Genomic DNA, 17,032 nt, shown 5'->3' with positions numbered 1-17,032 from the left:
CACTGGCCAACAACTATATCTACTACTAAGATCTCCATGAGGATTTACACCATCTGTCAAAAGAGCAAGACGAAGATTTCTAGGTTCTGATCCAAACTCTGGCTACAAATTGTCTATTTTTTTCCCACGATATTTGGGATATTCTAATAAACTATTTGTTTCTTTTTTATGCCACGTCAATAAACTTGTTGTTTCTTTACTTCAAAACATTCTTTCAAATCTTGGAACTGGGGAGAAATACCACATGACTTTTGTTGGGATATTATTAGCCCTTTCCTTTAAATTTTTATGAAGCTTCCATCTTGACGTACCACAAATGGGGCATACATTTGCATTAGAGAGTTCTTTCTAAACAAGCAACAATCGTTGCTACATGCATGAATCTTCTCGTACTTCATTCCAAGAGTACCCAACATCTTTTTTGTTTCATAAGTAGAAGTTGGAATTTCATTAGGACTAGGTAATATGTCATGAATTAATTCCAACAACTCAGTGAAACTCTTATCGCTCTATCCAAATTTAGCTTTCAGATATATAACTTTACCAATATAGATATTTTGGAAAAAGTTTTACAATTTGGGTACAATGGTTTCTTCCATCATCTAATAATTCTTCAAAATTTCAAATTTTTCATTAAAATAGTTGCATGCAGCCTCAAACATTCCAATTGTGTCATCAACATCAACATCATCCTCATCAACTTTGTCTCTTTCACTAGTAGACACATTTTCATTGTTTCTCTTTATCGGTAATGATTCACTGTGAAAAATCCATGTCTGATAACTTTGATCTATACCATTAAAAAATAAGTGATCTCTTATTGTGTTCATATTTAGAGTCTTTGCATTCACACACTTCAAACATGGACAACTCATGACATTTGGTATATTTGAATGTTGTAGATCATTTTTAATAAACATCTCAACCCCTAAACCATACTCAGCTGACATTCTATTCATTTTCATCCATGACTTATCGATGATTGTAAAATATGCTACTTAATCTACAAAAAAGACAAACAATAACAAGGGAAAATTACGTAACCATAAGCTTGTAGATTTAACCATAATCAATAATCCTAAAACATTAACAAATTGGTTCTGATATATACTTGAGCCTATCAACCAAGTACATGTTCTTTAACTAATTTCATTCAAACATTGACAAATTTCAAGAAGCTTAATCATTGGAACAAAACATAAAATTAATGAAATAACACTTGAACCACACCAATCAAACTTAATCATCCAAGTAACACCAAATTAGTTTATATATAATTGAAAGAAAAGGATTTTGATATATACTTGAACCACACCAAGCAAGACTATCAACCAAGTACATATTTTCAACTAATTTCATTCCAACATCAACAAATTTCAAGAAGCATAATCATTGAAACAAAACATAAAATTAATGAAATAACACTTGAACCACATCAATCAATAATCAACAAATTTCAAGACTACCAACCAAGTATATATTCTTCAACTAATTTAATTCCAACATTTCAAAATTTCAATAAGCTTAATCATTAAAATAAAAATAAAATGAATGAAATAACTTTAAATTACTAAATTGAAAATTCATATGAAAATAAAATTTTACCTTTCCAAGCAAACAACTTAAACAACCAACAAACTTGAAGAGATCCGAACCGGAACTCGAAGATTGGAACGTTGGCGAGCACCAGACCTTTGCAAATAAAGTTAAGACGGCAGATCTGACAAACGGCGAGCTGACCACGATGCTGGCGACCTACTTCTACGATCGGAACTAGCTAGACAAATGGCGAGCTGACCCACCGAAAGAACAACCACAACAAACAACCACCGAAAAAACAACCGGAGAACAATGCCACTTAAGGGCCACGCGCCGGCGAAGAACACCCCGAAGGAACACGCGAAGAACCACGAAAATAACACGCAATGAACAACAAAGAACCCACGCACCGATGAAGAACACCCCCATAAACCCATGCACCGATGAAAACCAACCGAAAAACAACCAGAGAACACCCACGACAATGACCCACCATTGGAAGAAGCCCACGACGACGGAGATCAAAGCAACACTGATAACGACAACCCACGAGAACACCCACGCGCCGATGAAAACCAACCAAAAAACAATCGAAGAACACCCACGACGATGACCCACCAACAAAAAAAGCCCATGACGACAAAGATCCAAGCAACACTGGTGACGACAATCCATGGAACTGATGTGCACGGCCAGGCTAAGGAGAGAGGAGAGGGTTTGGTAAGAGAGAAGTGAAAGGAGAGAGAAGATTTCATTTAGTTTGAAATAGATTTTTAAGAAAGTTAAAAAAAAAAAAAAAAGGCCTTTAATGTCGGTTTTAAACCGACATTGTAGCCCGACTTCAATGTCGGTTTAAAACTGACATTAAAGATCTATTTTTTTAAAACCGACATTATACATCCGATTTCACTTGTTTCAATCGACATTAAAACCCAAAATTCTTGTGGTGTTGTCTCATTCCATAGAAATCCAATTTTCCATTGTTTTGCCAACATGAGGATAAGTGCATGTTTGGAAATGATTTTGAAGTAATTAAAATCACTTCGAAACACATTTTTAACCACTAAAAATTAATTCAATGTTTAATTTTACACTTTTATTCACATTTTCATACTACTAAAATTGATTTTGAATCATTAAAAGTATCTCCAAATTGATGTCACCTGAGTTCATCAATCACGTACATGCTATCAACTATTGCTCACTTTTTTGCGCGAACGATAATTTTGTTTTGGTTATGTATTTGTCGATACAACTCCATTTTAACTAAATGAAAGTCGTTTTCATACTTTTTTTTTTTTTTGTGTTCTTTCCAACCATGCTTATAAATTGAGCCAAATTTTAAAGTATATTACTTTTAAATGGCTTCATAAAGTTTAAACTTAGATAATTTTCGGTATGTGTGATGTTTTTGTAATATAAGACAAACACTAAGCCCAAAAAGTAAAGGAGAAGTGAGAAGTGATTCATTTGAAACTAAGGATAAAGTGGGTATTTTCGCATCTTTAAAACGGAGAAAAAAAAAAGGAAAAAAAACAAGTTTTCCGAAAAAAAAAAGGTCAATTACATTAAAAAGAAATTTTGAATGTTGGATTAATTTGAACAATTTTCCATTGAGCACCGCCATGACCCATTATCTTTCTATTAATTTACTACTAAACCAAACATAGAAATGATTGGAACAAATTAAACTGTTCTTATCACGTTTATAACGTGGAATCCCAATCATGAAGTTTCTAATTTGTGTTTTTCTGGTAAATTTATCGGCCTAAGTACTAAATTAAAGCTTTATTATAGAAGTAAAGTTATGTTTTGTCTTAATTGAATTTCCTTAAAAAACCACACACACACGACGAATATTGATTGCATGTATTAAAGAAATACAAATAACTAAAGATCCTAACATAATTTTTTTAATACGTCATATAACTAAATAAAGTATTTAATTTAGATATAAATATATGTTTTTTTAATTTTGACTTGTTTTTTTAAAATTAAAATTTAGATTAGAATGTATGTATGTTTTTTAGAAAAAAAAATAGATATAAATGAAAGTTTTTTTTTACCCTATCCAATTGAATAAAATTTGAAAAGAAGTAAAAGAAAGTTACTATACTATATAAATTATAAATTTATTCAATGGATTCTTTAATGAAAATCCTCATAGAATTGAATAAATAAACAAACAAAAATGATTTTAGAGATTACATTAGATAAAACCAGTTACCAAAATATATGGAATATTTTTTTGGGCGTTCGCTATGAAAAATGATTTTGATTGGAACAGAGATTATATAAATGTATTCATAAATATTCAGCAACAAGATTATCAATTTATCTCTTTGTACATTTTTTTTAGTGAAATTATTAACCACAATATTGAATTAAAAATCTCAATAAACTACCGTTGATGAAATTTAGTAATTTTTATATGTATAATGATAATTTTTTAAAATTTTTTTTCTTCCATTTGACATCAAAAAAAAAAAAAATTAATCATCTAAATTAAAGAGCATATATAAATACATACATATATATCTAAACTAAACAGCATATATACATATATATATATATATTGCATTTAAATCTATTTTTTTAATATTTAAAAAATCCATTTTTTTAAATGACCAACTTTAAAAAAATATATATATTCATATTTGTTTTTTGGAAAAATATTATCTTAATTCCTAAGTATTGGGTCGAAGTCCTATTAGGTCTATAGGTTTCAAAATGTAAAATTTTTAGTCTTTTAAGTTTTGAAATTGATTTCAATTGAGTCTCTAGATTTTAAAATATTACAATTTATCTTTGAGAGTTGAGTTTTATCTTAGTTTGATCTTGTAAATTTTAAAGATTTACACGTTTAACCTCGATTTTATTAATATTAACTTCCAGTCTTTAATATTAATGTCAATTAACTAATTCAAAATAATTCAAAATATATATATAATTAATTAAATTCTCTATTTCTTCATTACTATTAAAAATTAATTTTAAATTTTCATTTCATAGTTATTTTAAAAAGTGAAAAAAAATGTTCCTTTAAACAAAAATTCCTTTTAATTCTAAAATATGAAACATTATTTTAAGTCAATTTAAAATAATAATAATAATAAATCATAGTTGTGTATGTGACAAAAAAGAAATTACAATCATATATCCTCGACCAACTAAACTCAATTCTCCGTTACATACACAATTTTATTAACTTTCACAAAAAATTGTTACTTACACTACTCAACTCACAAATAATTCTCTGCTCCAGTTACAATTTTATTAAGTTTATCTCTATAAATTATTAAATTATAATACTCTTTTAATCAATTTGAATTTGATACACAATCAGATTCAACCTCCTCAACTTCCATTTTCATGGAGCTTTCTCATATTCCAACCCATCATCACATCCTCCTTTTTCCCTTTCCGGCCGACGGCCACATCAAGCCCTTCCTCTGCCTCGCTCACCTCCTCTGCAACGCCGGTCTCCAAGTCACCTTCCTTAACACCCACCACAACCACCGCCGCATCCACCGCCCCACCCCCCAACTTCCTTCCCTTCATTTCCACTCCATTTCCGACGGCCTCCCGCCGGATGAACCCCACAATGTTCTCAACGGCAAGCTCTATGTTTCCTTGAACCAAGTCACTAAATCCCTCTTCCGACAACTTCTCCTCTCCTACAATAATGGGACTTCTCCCATCACTTGTGTTATTACAGATGTCATTCTTCGTTTTCCAATGGATATAGCTCAAGAATTGGGTATCCCTGTATTTTGTTTCTCTACTTTCAGCGCCCGTTTCTTGTTTCTTTTCTTCTCCATTCCCAAGCTTCTTGAAGACGGCCAAATTCCATACCCAGGTAACTTCGTTGATTCAATTTTCTGCATAAGAGATTGATAATTTGAGTTAAAACTTTAAACCCATTTAATTTTCTCTGTTTGTAGTGGGAAATTCAAACCAACTCCTCCGTGGAATTCCTGGTGGAGAAGGGCTTTTAAGATGTAAAGATTTGCCAGGAATTTGGTCAGTCGAAGATGTAGCAAAACAGGACCCGATGAACTTAGTGAACCAAATCTTGGCCACATCTAAATCCTGTGGTGTAATTCTCAACACCTTTGACAAACTCGAAGGTGAATTTGTGACGAATCTTTCCAAGATATATAACAAAGTTTACACAATTGGACCAATTCACTCTCTGTTGAAGAACTCAGCCCAGTCCCAATTTGAATTTTGGAAAGAAGATCACAGTTGCTTGGCGTGGTTTGACTCACAGGCTCCAAGATCCGTGGTGTTTGTCAGCTTCGGAAGCTTGGTGAAGCGAACAAGCTCCCAATTGAAGGAGTTATGGAATGGGTTAGTGAACGGCGGAAAGGCATTTGTGTTAGTGTTGAGCTCAGATGTGTTAATTGAAGAGGCAGGGGAAGACTATGAGTTGGTTATTAGAGAAATTATGGATAGGAAGGAAAAGGGAAGATGGGTGATTGTGAATTGGGCTCCGCAAGAAGAGGTTTTGAGCCACGAAGCCATTGGTGGGTTCTTGACTCATTCAGGATGGAACTCTACAATGGAGAGCCTGGCTGCTGGGGTTCCTATGATCTGTTGGCCGCAAATTGGAGACCAACCCAGTAATGCAACCTGGTTTACTAAGGTCTGGAAAATTGGGGTTCAAATGGAGGATTCATTTGACCGCTCTACTGTGGAGACCATGGTCAGGTCTATAATGGAACATCAAGATCAGAAAATGGAGAATGTCATTGCAGAGTTAGCAAAACTAGCCAACGATAGTGTTGGTGAAGATGGGTCATCCTATCGAAATTTACAATGTTTGATTGAAGATATTAAAAAAATTGAAGTAAATTAAAAATAAAAACCCCAACCATTAGAAAAAAATAAAAATAAAAACTCTATCCTTCGATATATATATATATATTTTTTTGTTGTGTGATTGGCTAGCTATCATTTTGTAGTTTGAATTTTGTCCATGTTAGTTATGTATTTCAAAAGTTGAATCTTCTAAGTTAATTATATTGGGGTTGATGTCATAAAGTCTCATGTTCTATAGTTTGTAAACAGTTTGTACGAACGTTTGTGATGTATTATATATGATATTTTACTTTACTTCTTGATTTTGCTCAGTTAATTTGTTTTAATTGCTTTACCACAAACCTATAAACCTAAAATCTCTGGTTATCTAGATGTAACTTAAGCATGTATGTGGTGACATACAAGTGGATCATGTCTTAAGTGATAACCAAAATGGTCTGTAGTATATGAATATAGGAGGGAAATCTTATCTTGGTTTGATCCTAATCATTCGTGTAAGGGATATGCGAACAGGGGCGTCTTATATAAAGAGTTTGTATAAGACCTGATCACAAAGTGTTGACGTCTCGTTATATAACACTATTCATGACAGAGACTTCACTTCACTAGGATGACCATAGGTAACATGACCTCAGTCCTGAGTGAGTTGGGAACTCCTGCCATTAAGGGCAGTCCTTTGATTTGTATGGGTGCGAATGGTCAGGTCGCCGACTCAAACCTACCATTTTATGGATTCGTCTAATTTGGGAGCTGGGAACTCAGCTACACAAGATGGAATTCACTCCCTCCCCAAAGCAAGGGAAGTAGACAAATAGTTCCCTTAAGGGCTGATTCCAGGGCTTGAACGATGTGTCGCCACACACCTTCTCTTAGCCCGATAGGTGTTCACATATAGTTGGACTATGTTGTATTGTTCATTAGAGGAATCAGTGGTACTTATAGAGTGAGATGTAACTACAGGGGAAAAACGGTAAATTGGCTCAACTGTACTTACGAGCATCTGTGAAAGATCATCGTACTCATGATTGGTTATATTCGATGGACACAAAAATATATCTGTGATAAAAAGAGTTCAGCTGTTGGTCTTTAATGGAATGTCTGGCAGTTAACAGATGGTGGTTATCATGGCTAAAGAGTTTAGTCAGCTATTCATATACCGTTGGACCTTTGAGCCACATGTCCACAAGGTCCCCTAGGTAGCTTGAATAAAGTCGAGAATCAATTTTTGGATCAGTTTGAAATGTTCAAATTGACGAGAGGGAGTTCGATTATATATGATATAATTGAACTGGTTAATTATATATGATATAATTGACTAAATGTATGAGATACATTATTTTGGAGAAATTAGATATAAATATGATTTATATCAAGTAGATGAGAAATTACTATAGTAAATATATGATATTATCTGATTCATAGGGATACGAAAAAGTATTTTTAGTATCAAAATGGGGAATAGTAACAAAAGGGCGCATAATTTTTGTTACATTACTATTAATTTGATATGTTGTTTTTTTACCAAAAAAGAAGACCTTTAATCAAACTATAAGTTAATAATATAATATGATATATTCATTTATTAATTGATTGTTTGGTTATGTGATTATTGGCCAGATATTTCTCCTGAATCGTGTGTTAGCGGGAAAATCAATTTCGGTTATTGTAATAGAAGAATAAAATGAAAATTTTTTTCATTTGGCAAAGAGTTCGAAAAAGTTGCTCAAGGTGTGAAAACGTAACAATCACTTAGTTGAGAGCTTATACGATAATGCCTTATCGCCTAAACGATCGCACACCTCGCGTACTAAACGATCGCTTAGTTTTCTCTAAATGATTGTTTAGCACGCCGAGTTTTCTAAACGATTACTTACTCTTTACTAAACGATCGCTTTGTAAAACCTACACGATCGTGTACCTTTCTCTAAGCGACAAGCATCTGTTATACGATAGCTTTCTTCTACTTGTTTGTCGTGCTACACGATCATCCCTTTCCTCCTTCCTCTACCAATTCCATCAAAGACCACTCTTTGGATTCTCACTCCAAGAATACCAAGGGCTCTAAGTGATGGTGTTGTCCCCGGTCCTGCTGTTCATGCGCTGTCGTTCGTGTAGACGATCATGCTACTAGTAGCCGACTGTTTGCTGGGCAATAAAGACCGTAGAGGGTTTGCTTCCGCTGGGTTGAGCTCAAAGTGAAGACAGTCTTCAGCTAGTATGTATACTCAATCTATTGTATTTTATTTGTCAAAGTATACCGTTAATTAGTGTTAAAATGCATACCTGTTTGTTAGAATATGTGTGTGGTAATTCGGTCACAATGAAATAGGAAAGATCTGAACGCGCTCGTGGATACTCTTCTTTAAGAGTTCCTTCAAATTATTATTATAATTAGTTTCATGGTTGATTTTTTTTCAAAAAAAAATAGTCCCTATAACATATACTCAAGTAGCGCATTTTTTTTATGAAAATTATTATTATTATTATTGTGGTTGTTATTATTATTGTTATTATTTGTTTAATTTGATAAATCAAACATCAAATATAAGATTTAAGTGAAAGTACAATTACTAAAATTAGACAATTAAAAATACATAAATTCAAATGAAATAGAATTCAAAGTATAAATATCAAAATGATATTTTAATAAAAAAAAATTAAATCTAGGATAGTTTTCAAATAAAGAAAAATGAGTCTACTTATTTACAAATATAGCAAAATGACAGTATCCATCAGTGATAGACTGCAAAAGACTGTGATAGACTTTTATGACTATCTATTAGTGTCAATGATAGAAGTCTATCGTGGTATATCACGATCTATCACTGGTAGATTGATATTTTGCTACAGTTGAAAACAGTTTTACCATTTAAAATTATTACCGTTATTATAACAAACTAATAATGTTGATTTGAGTTTGTTAATAGTATATATTAATACGTGCAGGATTTCAAGTAAAACGAATTTATAGATATACATCAAATAAAGAAGGCTTGAATTAAACAAAATAATATAATAAGATTAAAAAAAAAAAATTCTTCAAATCTAGGATCGTACCTATATCAAATTGAGCATAGCTTAATTGACATACGATATATATTAACATAGCTAAGTGTATTCTTTCTTACAAAGAAGTATATAAGGGTACATATACACAAAGGATGATACATGACTCAAGCTATAAAGAAGATCTAAATTACTAATTCTTAAAATGACTCAAAGTTATACAAGAAGAATCGGAGGAATTATGGATTTTTATGGTGTTCGTGTCTAATAATTAAATTTATGAGTGCTAACATGAACCTAGGTCAACTAGTATAAAACTTGTGTTATCAATCTCGAGGACAGAAGTTTGATTCTTCCACCATATAATATAATAATAATAATAATCCTATGTGTTAAAAATGTGTAATAATATGCTAAAATTTTATTGTTAGGTCTTGTTGGTTGAAAATTTTGGCTAAGCAAAACTTACATCACCTTTCACGTGTCATGAACAATAAATTTGTATGTAGGAATAAACACCAGTGTAATATTTGCTACAAATACTCATGTGCTTAATTAGTTGATTGGGGTCAAGGTAGAATCAAGTCAGTTAGAGAGGAGAATCAAGTCAGAGGCATGTTTAGATCGAATAGACTAGAGATGTCCACGGGGTGGGGCGAGGCCGAGGATGCCATTCCCCATCCCCATCTCCGCTCTCCATTTCATTCCCCATCCCCGTGAAATTCTCCACGAGGATCGAGGTGGAGACTCCCGCGGGGATCGAGTTCCCTACGGGGAATTTTTCCACGTTACTTTTTTTTTCTTTTTTATAAAAAAAATCAATTTAAATCACTAATATGAACAAATTGTAATTAAATAATTAACGTTATCACTAAATTGGTTATTATGGTTAGTTTTAACAATTTGAATTTAAGGATAAATTACTCAAATATTGGCCTAAAAAAGCTAATTAGATTTTTTTTAGTAGAAAGAAATAAATATAAATTAAATTATTCATATATATAATCTAAATTTAAACATATTCATTATCTTTCGTAATAAATAATCAAATTTGAAATTTAAATGTAATATTTATATAATAATAATAATAACATAACATTAGATAACTATACTAAATAAATATGTAGAAGTTAATCGGGGTGGGGACGGGGAACGGAGCGGGGAATGCATTCCCCGTCCCCGTCCCGTTTAACTCGTGGAGAATTTTTTTCTCCCACTCCCTCCCTCATTTACTGTCTAATCGGGGAATTCTTGTCCCATTCAGAATGAGGTCCACGGAGAAATTGGACATCTTTAGAATAGACTAATTACCTTCTTATAATGTGAATTCTCCTAGAACATAAACTTATTGCCCATGTGCAAGCTGTTCTTTGAACGCACATGGTTTTCATTTCTTAAATATAATTGAATTAGTAAAGAATAAACTTATGACAAATATGGAGGTATGAGAATTTGAGCTTTCGATTTCAAGAGAAAGAGTATGTATCAATTATAAGTAAATGATGTTTGTGTTTAAATAAAGTGAAATTTAGTCCAAGCGAGCATAGTTCAACGATAATTGACATGTAATATCTTTTTTAACGTTGAAAGTTCAAATCTACTCTACCATTATCTATCTTCATGGATATATTTTTAATATTTTCTTTACTATATATGTGTAGGAAGATGAATCATTTCCCTTGTTTTTATTTATTTATTTATTTATTTATTTATCTTTGTTTTATAAGTGTTTTCTTTGATTTAATTATCTCTTCTTGTTATTCACTAATTAAGGAATGGAAAAGTTATCCCACCCTTTACCCTTTGAGTAATTTAATCAAGTTTTAATGACATCAGATTGAATCCCTAAATTGGCTCCTGACTTGTTAGGGGTAAATTTAATATTTCCTCCAAAATTTTGGCTTAAAAACTATTTTCATCTTGGTTCATTTTAATCCACTTTTTAAAATATTCATTTTGGTCTCTATATTTTTAACTTAATTAATTTATTTTTATCTATATACTTTCAAAATATTCATTTTTATCTTTTTACTTTGAATTTTGATTCCTTTTGGTATCTTTGTATTTTTATAATTATCATTTTGGTCCTTTAAAAATTTTAAAAAAAAAATGAAGAGATCAAAATGATCACTTTTTAAAAGTGCAAAGATAGAAAAATATAATAAAAAATACAAGGACAAAATTGTATTTATATCTAAAATTTTTTAGACTCAACCGAATAATACGACATCAAAATACCCCAAATCAGTTTCTCGAAGGAAAATCGTAATTCAAAGATTTAGTCATCGTACTTCCTTCAAGATTTAGTCATCAAAATACCCCAAATCAGTTGATTTTTATAATTGATTGCTTTAAATTTGAATCTTATGTTTTATACTAAAATTCTAAAATTATTTTAAATTTGTGTTTAGTATATTTATGAGTTTTTAAAAATAAAATTATAGGATCAAATTTAATTTCCTCAAAGTTTAAGGATTAAATTCCTTGAACTTAATTTAACTTTTTAGACTTCTGTGCTATATATCCAAAGAAAAAACCCCTCGGCTGCCTTTACTAATAGGTAATAATGACTTAACCAATAAATTCTTCTTTTTGTTTGACGATACTCGACGAATAAATTCTTTTTCTTTTTGTTTGACTATACTTAACCAAACAATTATCGTATAGTTTTGTTTTATTCTATTTAGTTTATGATTTTATAAATATTTTCTAATAAAAATGTCTGAAAATAAAATATTCGAGGATAATATCTAAAAATCAAATATAATTATGCTTGATTGTATATGAAAAATGTAATAAGAATTTTATAAATAAAAAATTATGCTTGTATTTAATTTACGAAGTGAAATAAAAAAATTTTATATTATTGTGATAGATTGATTAACTAAACAATAAATATCATTTAATATTAATAAAAACTAATTAATTAAGAATCATTAATGGTTCGTTATAAATATTTGAAAATTGAATAAATCTATAATTCAAATTAACTGACTAATATATTTAGTTATAATTTAATACTTAATCACTTTTATAATTAATTAAATTCAACCTTAATAATTTTAATTTAACTTAAATAATATACAAAGATATATTTTAGTAAATAAAATATAATATAAATCGTTAAAAATGAGATAAAAATATGATAGGTTAATAAAGAATATTAAAAAAAAAATTATTAAATGTTATGTTAGTAATGAATGAAATAATTATAGGTAACTAATTATAAACAATCAATAACGATTATAAGTTCATAATGGATCAAACTAAAATTAACCTCAATAAATATTTGCTTGATTATTAAAAAAAATAAGTAATCAATTATTATTATTGAAAAATGAAATTTCACACTAATTAAGAGCCCAAGCAAGGTTTTGGGCTAAGTTTATTGATAATTTATATAAAAAAGTAATTGCATTCATTAAATTTTTATAATAAATTAAAGTAAATATTTCAGTAGATTATTATTGATTTATTGAAATAAATATTTATATTAATTTTGTTGGATTAGCATTATTTGATTAACTATATTCAAAATGAAATTATATATAAAAGGAAAGAGATGATGAAGAGGGGAAAAGAGAAAGCCTACCGTTTTGAGGAAAAAAACTCTTGTAAGAATGTATAAAAATAGCTTATTCTCAAATAAATGATTAAAAACTGTGAAATAAACCTGAATTTTGAATGTATGTGTTAATTTTCATGTAGAAAATTTAAAAAATAAAAAAGATAATAAAAAAAAAATGTCTAAATATATATGTTAATTAACAATTACATAATGGCTTACGATAACATTAAACTCCACCAACAAAGAAAAAAAAGAACCAATGTCTAAATATATGATGAACAATTACATAATGGCTTACGACAACGTTAAACTCCACCTCAAGAAATCGAGATATTTCTACACATTTCGAATATTAAACAAATCTCATCTTTGACAAAACACACGTACTTTCCCTTTCCCTTTCCCTCTTCCTATATATATATATATATATATATAAACAAACCACTACTTTATCATAATTCAAAATAATTCACCAGTTTTTTGTTGCAGAGAGAAATTAATAATGGGGAAAGAAGTGCAAGTATTTGGGGCATGGATGAGTCCCTTTAGCCGCAGAGTGGAGTTTGCTTTGAAACTCAAAGCTGTAGAATACGAATATATTGAGGAAAACTTGAAGAATAAAAGCCATTTGCTTCTCAAATACAATCCAATTTACAAGATGGTTCCTGTGTTTGTTCATAATGGAAACCCAATTTCAGAGTCAACCATCATCCTTGAATACATTGATGAAATTTGGAATTCAGTTTACCCTTTCTTCCCTCAAGATCCCTATCAAAGAGCCCAAGCAAGGTTCTGGGCTAAGTTTATTGATGACAAGGTACACATACTTTCTATTCATTACTCTTTTGCTTAATCATATGATTACTTTAGTAACTTGTTGGATCTTTTATTCGATGATTTCTTTGCGTTTAAATGTGCATATAGATGGTTGGATCAGTTTAAACTTTTGAGTTGAGTGATGGTTTAAAAATCGAATGTGAAAAGAGTAGTTTAATATGTTTTTAATATATCCATTCATGACAGGTTGTGCCTGCTATACTGAAGGCTGCTAGAAGCAAAAGAGAAGAGAGAGAGCAGGCTGTAGAAGAAACAGCGAAGACATTAGAACCACTTGAGAAGGAACTTGAAAACAAGAAATTTTTTGGAGGAGAAAAGATTGGATTTGTGGACATTGTTGGGGCTGTAGTAGCTTATTGGGTTCCTGCGGTTGAAGCTGGTTTTGGATTTGAGCTGTTGACAAGTAACAAGTTTCCAAATTTAAGCAAATGGAGTGAAGAGATTGTGAACCACAGCCTGGTCAAACAGGTTTTGCCTCCAAAATCTAAGCTTGTGCCCTATTTGCAAACTGTTTTAACAACCAACTAGGAGATTGGTTTCTTTTCCTTTTATCTTTAACACAAATCTGGATTGGGAATAAAATAAACCTCTCACCTTTTGGTTGAGAGTGTATGCTTAATAAATTTTCTTGGTACTGAAAAGGGTCGCAGTGCAAATTTGGGGCTCGACACTGGCTTGCGCAGGTGCTTGCGCTTTTTATTTTTTCATCATTCTCCAGAGCATTGCGACGCTGCACTGTTTTGTAGCAAAATTAGCATTATGTCTTATAGCATCGAGGTAACGTTGGGTTGTATTTTTTTGGGAGCGTTGTGACGCTCCGAGTATTTCTGAAATGTGTTGTTTTGCTTTGGCTGAGGGGTAGAAAGGTAATTTGGCGTTGATCTTCTTCTTAAATGATTCTTTTGTCTTAATTGGGCTTGATTTAACTCCAAATTTTTCATGATGACTCCATTGATGTCACGATTGTTTACTTATAATATAAACATTTTAAGCAAAGAATTGAAGCAAAATTGAGGGAATTAACACATAAATCATTGGTTCTTTTCAAGACCTATTTAGCTCTCGGTCATCCCGAGCAAGTTAAAAAGTAGAAATATGCATTTATTCAAGTAAAATATGAATTCATTTATTGTGACTTTTTCAAAGTTATTTTTATTCATAGTTTTGATATTTAAATCTTATTTAAATATCTCTAACTCTCTCTTTATCATTCAATTCCCAATTGAATTATACGTCGTTAATATATTGCATATATGTAACGCTTATTCCTTAATTCGAATATGGACACTTCAAACTCACCCGTCACATTGTTCTAAGGTTTAGTCCGATATGAGCTAGCAGGAGATCTAATGGACCTAGAGATCATGAGCTCCAACGATTCGAGATTAATTGACTAGACTCTTTTAATCGAATTAACCAACATTATTTAACTATCGGAACACCCCATTAAAGCCCAGTAGCTACACTCTCGTAGATTTATTTCTGTCCGCTTGATTTAACCATGATCAATAAGTCGATCCTTCGCAGTTTATTCGTATTTACAGCTTGGTCAAAATTACCGTTTTACCCTTATAATACATCTTGCTCCTTAAGTCTCCAATGATCCACTAATGAACAATTGGTTTATGGTCCTACCAATAAACTGAGTCCCTCTCAGTCATAGAGAATGTGGGGCATCTTATTCAAGACTAGGAACTAGTATTTAAGGGAACAACTTATCTGTTAACTCCGAAATCGTATAGGAGTGAATTTCATCTTGCAGGACTACGTCCCTAGGTATCTACTCAGTCTTATCCCTAAAATTGGAAGCTTATTGAGCGGTGATGTTGACCACTCACACCCATGCAGATTAAAGGATAATCCCGAATAAACATGAGTTCATAGTTAACTCAAGATTAAGATTGATTACCTTAGGTCATCGAAATGAAATAATCAATTTTAACAACAAACGAAGTTATAAAGAAAAGTGACTATTTTATGGTCTGGTCTCATGCAAACATCTTTTGTATAGGATGCCTTACTCGCATGTCTCTCTACATGAACGATTCAGGATCACATTGTTTGTCTTAAATACAAAGTGGGTTGCATCCATAGTATTTCCAGGATAAAGTACCCAGTTTTATCCCTATACTTATAGACCTTTTTGGCTATATACTCGAACTAGATCTACTTTTATGTCTCTACATAAAGTTCAAGTATTCATGTTATAGTCAGGGGTTCGTTAGCTTATTGGATTTAGGCTTTAACAAGTGCAATTTACATATTCAATAACAACTTTACTGAATATACCTTAGTAACATCTTTATTGCAAAATAGAATATGTTTAGTATTTACAAACTGCGAGTTTTAAGACATACAACCCAACACTTTCGAGTCCATTCGTTTGTGCGTCTCAGCCTAGATCCGTCGATGTCGTGCCTCCCTTTGTCTCTATCGAAGTCCACGTCGAACTCCTTCGTTCGTCGCATTGCCTTCTTAGTCACCTGGTTCTACCGCTGCCCAACCCTCTACTCGTTGTCATCGTAGGTTGTCACCGCCAGCACTAAAGGTCACCGGAATCTTAGTATTTTTAGTAAGTTTTGATGCTTTTATAGGTTTTGATTGAAAGTTTTTATTACCCACTAAGAACTTGGCATGGTTTGATTTCATTGTGAAACTAGAAGGTTGCATTTGAATTCTTGAGGGGTTTAAAGTCGTTGTCCAGCAACTTCAACAGACAAGTTTGGTGATATCGGTACTTTTGGATGAGATGTTGCTAGTATTTTTTAGTGGATTTTACTTAATCTCAAATACCCACTAAAGTTTGGCTTGGGTTTTGTTTTCATGATGATTTAGGAAGTTGATTTTGGAACACTTTCTAGTTTGGGCACCTTAATTGAATTTTGGAAGTGGTTTCGGATCAAACTACTCTTTCGTTGAATTATTTTGGGATTAAATTTTGGTTAATTTAGTGATTAGTTGTGACCTAAAATTGGGATATTTGTTCTAGGCTTTAATTCAGGAATTTTTATGGAGATTGTTGTCGTGATGACATTTTTTTGTCTAACTTGAGGTAAGTAATCTTATTACTAGAACCACCTTTATGTCGAGCGATAAGATTAAGGATAATTTTGATGGTCCTAAGATTGTATGAATCATGATGCCTGATTAGAGAGGAAATATGAACATACGACTGTCATGTTTGATGTATGTGATAAGAATGGGCATGGTCTTATTTTATAAGATATTTTACACGAATGTGTCAGCGTGATCTAGATT

The 17,032-nt window shown here is 31.5% G+C and overlaps 2 protein-coding genes across 2 annotated transcripts; both read left to right on the top strand.

Moving 5' to 3' along the window:
• The first annotated feature begins 4,839 nt into the window (after positions 1 to 4,839).
• On the top strand, positions 4,840 to 6,657 carry LOC120072921 (mogroside I-E synthase-like). Its single transcript, XM_039025458.2, has 2 exons — positions 4,840 to 5,398; positions 5,484 to 6,657. The coding sequence occupies exons 1-2, from the start codon at positions 4,912 to 4,914 to the stop codon at positions 6,398 to 6,400; spliced, it is 1,404 nt and encodes a 467-aa protein (XP_038881386.2). The 5' UTR covers positions 4,840 to 4,911; the 3' UTR covers positions 6,401 to 6,657.
• Positions 6,658 to 13,439: 6,782 nt separating this feature from the next.
• LOC120068908 (putative glutathione S-transferase) lies at positions 13,440 to 14,545 on the top strand. Its single transcript, XM_090311534.1, has 2 exons — positions 13,440 to 13,754; positions 13,961 to 14,545. The coding sequence occupies exons 1-2, from the start codon at positions 13,440 to 13,442 to the stop codon at positions 14,300 to 14,302; spliced, it is 657 nt and encodes a 218-aa protein (XP_090167660.1). The 3' UTR covers positions 14,303 to 14,545.
• Positions 14,546 to 17,032: the final 2,487 nt, after the last annotated feature.

This window comes from Benincasa hispida, chromosome 3, assembly GCF_027475165.1.
Source record: "Benincasa hispida cultivar pf3 chromosome 3, pf3_genome.v1.1, whole genome shotgun sequence".
Taxonomy (NCBI): domain Eukaryota; kingdom Viridiplantae; phylum Streptophyta; class Magnoliopsida; order Cucurbitales; family Cucurbitaceae; genus Benincasa; species Benincasa hispida.
Note: the sequence above shows the minus strand (reverse complement) of the source record. Positions and strands in the feature narration are given on the sequence as shown.